A 5,387-nucleotide genomic window follows, 5' to 3' on the forward strand; every position below is an offset into this window, starting at 1 on the left:
TTTCTGAAGATCATGTGACACTGAAGACTGGAGTAATGATGCTGAAAATTCAGCTTTGCATCACAGAAATAAATTATATTTTAAAGGATATTAAAATAGAAACCATTATTTTATATTGTAATAACATTTTGCAAGTTTTTTTCTGTATTTTTGATCAAATAAATGCAGCCTTGATGAGCAGAAGAGACTTCTTTAAAACACATTACAAGTCTTTTGACCGGTAGTGTATGTCGACAAGAAACTTGAATATTGTGCATGATCGCTGGATATACTTACATTTCTGTTATTAAACAGTTGTCACGTATTACATGTTTAGCTACTTACCTCAAGCTCACCTTCTTTGATTTGATTGGCCATTTCAGTCATTTTGACGAGAACTGCTAGATAATCATCGTATTTTTTGTTCTATTTTTAATTTTTTTAATTTTATTATTATTATTTTGGTTCTGATTCTATGTTAAGAAAAAGAAAAAAGAAATAAAAGAAAGTCAAACGAGTTTGGAAATGACATGAGTCCAATAAATAATAATGACAATTGTATTTAGGTGAACACTTTGCCCAGAGTGCAACACAATGGAAATAGATGTTAGAAAGTGTCTTTTAGGACTGTTTCAGTTCAAACAATCAATGCATCTGCTTTCTAAGGAAGCAACTTAGTGTTTTTTTTAGAATCCATGTGCATGGTAAACACAGCGAATATATATATTATATGCATGAGTTATAAATGCCTATGAAGGTTTTAGACGATACAGAACTGATAGTATTACATGCATGAATATGGTACTGTTTTGAGGTGATGTGCAACAATTTACAGTGTTACACAGGGTCAGTCATCATTGTTGTGCACTTGTTTAAGAATGTTTTAGGATACGAGTCATTGCATCTCGTGATTTTGTATTTTTATTGCGAAGCTTTATTCAAGCAGTGTACGTTTGTCAGTAGAATCTACTGTTTAACAAGTGTGATAAAGGTGTGAAATTTTAACTCCTGCACAAATCAATCAGATTGCATATTAAGGACCAATCAGATGTATTTCTTTTTGCTTGTTTTCACTGGTGCATGTTGTCATGATGCACATGAAGTGTTGGGAGCGTCCTGTGAAAGCAGACCACCAGCAGTCTTTGTGTATATAAGCTGTACAGAACGCTTGCGTTGGGTTTCACAACTTTGTAAATGTGTTATTTGAGCTAGATTACTCATTGCATCAATAAAAAGAAACAACTATGAGGAATCTATTTAATATAGCATTTGTAATTCGAGCGGTAAGTAGCTGTTGCATTAAATTGCAAATAAATTTTATGTTAGTGTAAGATTTTGTTGTGAATACTTGACAGTTCTTATGTTTACTCTCATGCACAATAAGGATAAAAGTGTCTGCTAAATGAATACATCTAAATGCAAATGCACATCTCTGATGAGACCTTGCATGCCTAAATTACATGCATGCAAGCACTTCCATATTAATAAAAGCATTTGCTTCTCAAACTGCAACTTTATTTGCATTTGCATGAACACACACACAAAAGCTCTCTGGTGCAAAAACATATATAGGGCTTAAAAGGATCAAACATAAACCATGCATTAGGTAAATACTGTAATGTTGCAATTAATTGCAAAATGGTTCGCATTAATTTTATATCAGTGTAAGATTTCTTGCATTAAAACCTTGTGAATACTTGACAATGTGTATTCATCTCATGTAAGTCATTTTGAATTAAAAGTAAAGGAATAAATCTAAATGTAAAAGCATATTACATATTTGCATATTACTTTTTAATTGTTACATTTTAACACATTTTTTCTTGTTCTTGAAAATAGAACTCTTTTAACGAGCAAAAACATTAGAGGGTAAATATGATAAAATATCAACAGCAAAATAGGAAAATAATGTGAAATATGGCATTTACTACATTTGATAAGCTTTAAATGATTTATAGTTTCACGTTAGATTTTTCTGAAAGTTTCGATACAAGTCTTGAGGTGAACTTAATACATTTAAAATTCACTTTTTTATTGTCCGGACTTTAAAAATTACAATAGAATGTCACGTATTTCTTAATTATGTGTTTATGATTTTTTTTCGAGCAGAGCGAGCGCGTTAAATAAAGCGATGTCTCCGTTCATTGCTCACTTTTTCCACTGAAACGCCTGCAGCGCCGCCGAGCGCCTCACGGGGGCGCCAGAGCCCCTCCCTCTCTGGCGGATCCGGTCAGTGTTTACGGAAGTGACGTCTGACGTGACGTGTCGTTTTCCGCACAGGCGTCCAGGAACGAAGAAAAAAAATCACGAATCTCAGGCGAGAAGCGCGCTTATAGATCATAAATGTCATAAAGATCGGCGACCAGCGCGATTGTGATCATGTGTGCGACGCCGAGGAGCGCCCGCGGCTGAGGACCGGCGCTTTAATTGACGCGAGTGCCGCGGCGAGGTTTGTTTATGTGTCGCGAGACGCCTCGGTCGGGTTAAGTGATTTATTAAGCATTCGTTAGAGTTGAATTGCCGTCGAATGAGTGTGAAGATGTCGACCAGCAGCCCCGAGGCGGTGAAGAAACTCCTGGAGAACATGCAGGCGGATCTGCGCTCTCTGTCCATGGAGTGCAAGAAGAAATTTCCTCCAGTCAAAGAGGTGCAGACACTGAGACATCAAATATACATACTGTATCTACATACGTGTGTGTGTGTGTGTGTGTGTGTGTGTGTGTGTGTGTGTCTGTGTCTCTGTGTCTGTGTCTCTGTGTGTGTGTCTCTGTGTCTGTGTCTCTGTGTCTGTGTCTCTGTGTCTGTGTCTCTGTGTGTGTGTGTTTGTGTCTGTGTGTGTGTGTGCACATATAATACACATGTGTAGACATATATCTGTATGTATATGCATGCTTGATATATGCGCGTCGTGGGAACTGTCAAGGGCTTGACTTGACTGAATGTACATGTATGCACATGTAAAATTAAGTACTGTTTTATTTATAATATATCTTAATATATAATATATAATGCAATGCACTTGTAAAAATATACAGAAATATATAAATAATTTATATATAATGTATCTTAATATTTGATAGCATAATTAGGGAATTCAGTACAATTATAATGTACATTTGGGCCTACATTTAAAAGTAGATACATTTTTATTTTAATTAAAATTGAAGTAAAATAAGATACAAATTGGCCAATATTTATTCCTATGCCACACATAAAAATCGTTTTTTAAAAAGCCACAGTGTTAAGAAAGACAGATTTATAATAGGCTACATATGTGCACATCATGTAAAAAAATATATACAAATTTAGGGCTGCCCTCGACTAAAGTTTTTTCTGGTCGACTAGTAGTCGTTCATTTTAAGCATTAGTCGACTATTAGTCGCACTTTTATTAATAAACCATATAAATCATAATAATGAGCATTTCATTGCCTACATAGCTTAATAAGTGCTCAAGCGCACGCAAAAAAAGGCTTGCCGCAGCGCACCGGCAAATATAATAATTATGAATGTGTCAGGGAAAAACAGCAAGTACACTGCATTAACGTTTTAACGTTACGCTAGTGCTTTCTGTTTTCGGTTTAAGAGATGAAGTCGGCGACACTGACTCGTCGTCTCCGCAGTATGTGCCTGTATGCATGTTTCATACGGATTACGTAAATCTGCTACAAAAATGCGTCCGGCCGGGATTTCTTAATTGCTTACACTCTACACTGTGCTAATTTGACCTTTTTTATTGCACAATATGATTGTCTATTAATTTTTTTTTACGCAATGAATTTAAAGTTGTAATAGAGGTCATAGTTTCTTATAACTAGGCAAGTTTTATTTTTTTCTGACGTGGCGCTTGAAATGTGTGTTGTTGAAGTTTGTTTGTTGTCCTTCAGAATCGTATAAAACCAATATTTCCGTCTTTAAAAATGTGATTGGAAAAAAAACGTGTTTGAAGTTGTTGTTAAATAGCTAATTAATACTTCTTAGTTAGACTAATGAACTATATTATTTATTAATATATATCTTTAAATGCTGCTATGTTATCATATACAACTTTTTTTCTTTATTCATCTGGAAATTATTACAGATGAGTGAATCTCACAGAAAGTCCAAATCATATTTCACCTCAAAATCAACAGAAGAAAAAAATGGAGTCTGTTGTATGACATTTTTTAATTTAAAATTAAATTATTGTTTTGAGCAGTCACATTTTTATGATAATTTTCTCCCATACTCTAGCACATATTCTCTATAATGTATTATTTTTACTTTAGTTTTTTTTTTTTTTTTTGTAATTTCAAATATTTTCATTAGGCCACGCGTATGTGCCTGTATGCATGTTTCATACGGATTACGTAAATCTGAGAATATGTGTTTTCTATTTGAATTGGTCCGTTTGAAAGTTTCACTCTCTATAGATATATTTTTCATGTCTGTAATAAGGCAAGCATACACGGAGTTTCGAAGTGACACGCTCAAGTTCACAGAGACCGAGACGGCAGAAAGCGCATCCTGTTTGCGTACATTATTTTACAAAAGCGCAACGTTTCATTGTTATTCTGGGTGCGCACGAATAAACGTAGAGTCTTTAGAGATACGAAAGATGCATTGCTCTTATCTGTATAACCAAAAATTAAGTATGACGAAGTGTTAGGCTAACATTAGATTGAGCTGCCATGTAAAGTTGCTACTACATTCAACCACCACCAGTGTGCAGCATCCACTTGGATGGATTTCCGTCTGTCTCTCCCTCAGGCGACTGTATTCATGATCCACGTTTAGTCAGATGCCGTTTCGCTCGCTTATAAAGCAGGGCTCAGTGTGTAACTAATGCTGTGCTGTAGGGCTGTCAAAATGGTTGAAAAACTAAAGTCGCATTTTGTAGTTAAATATTATTAAAATTCAAATTATATTCGAATTTAAAATGCATAATTTCAGTTAGGGTGAAGAAAATTTTGATTTTATTTAATTTGAATGAAATAAAACCAAGCCTCTTCTCGTCGACTAAAGGTTAGTCGACTATTAGGGGGTAACCCTATAAAAATTATACAAAAATATATTTATATATAATATATCTTAATATATAATGGTATGTTTAGGGAAATCAATAAATATGTATATTAAATATTATTAAATAAAATGTATTTAAATTAAATTTCGACAAAATTAAATTTCATTACGATTTTAATTAAAATTAGATGCAAATTGGCCAATATAAATTCCTCTACTACAATATTTTTATGTATTTGAGTGTTTGTGTGGGTTTCAGTTTATTGTCATAATAATGTGTGTATTAGACTCCCCTTAAGTCTGTATGAAAGACACATTATGACGTCATTGTTACTAGGGTTGGGTACCGAAACCCGGTACCAATATGGCACCGGTACCTATGTAACCGGTATGTACTAGAACCGA

General features: G+C 34.2%; 1 protein-coding gene across 1 annotated transcript in view; it reads left to right on the forward strand.

Moving 5' to 3' along the window:
* Nucleotides 1-2,214: 2,214 nt before the first annotated feature.
* Nucleotides 2,215-5,387, forward strand: part of LOC107668646 (protein MON2 homolog) — a 55,731-nt gene continuing 52,558 nt past the window's right edge. Inside the window, exon 1 of the mRNA XM_016460591.1 lies at nucleotides 2,215-2,626. Coding sequence (XP_016316077.1) covers nucleotides 2,507-2,626 — 120 coding nt within the window. The 5' untranslated portion in view covers nucleotides 2,215-2,506. The remainder of the gene's footprint in view (nucleotides 2,627-5,387) is intronic.

This window comes from Sinocyclocheilus anshuiensis, unplaced genomic scaffold, assembly GCF_001515605.1.
Source record: "Sinocyclocheilus anshuiensis isolate Anshui unplaced genomic scaffold, SAMN03320099.WGS_v1.1 scaffold2477, whole genome shotgun sequence".
Classification (NCBI taxonomy): Eukaryota; Metazoa; Chordata; class Actinopteri; order Cypriniformes; family Cyprinidae; genus Sinocyclocheilus; species Sinocyclocheilus anshuiensis.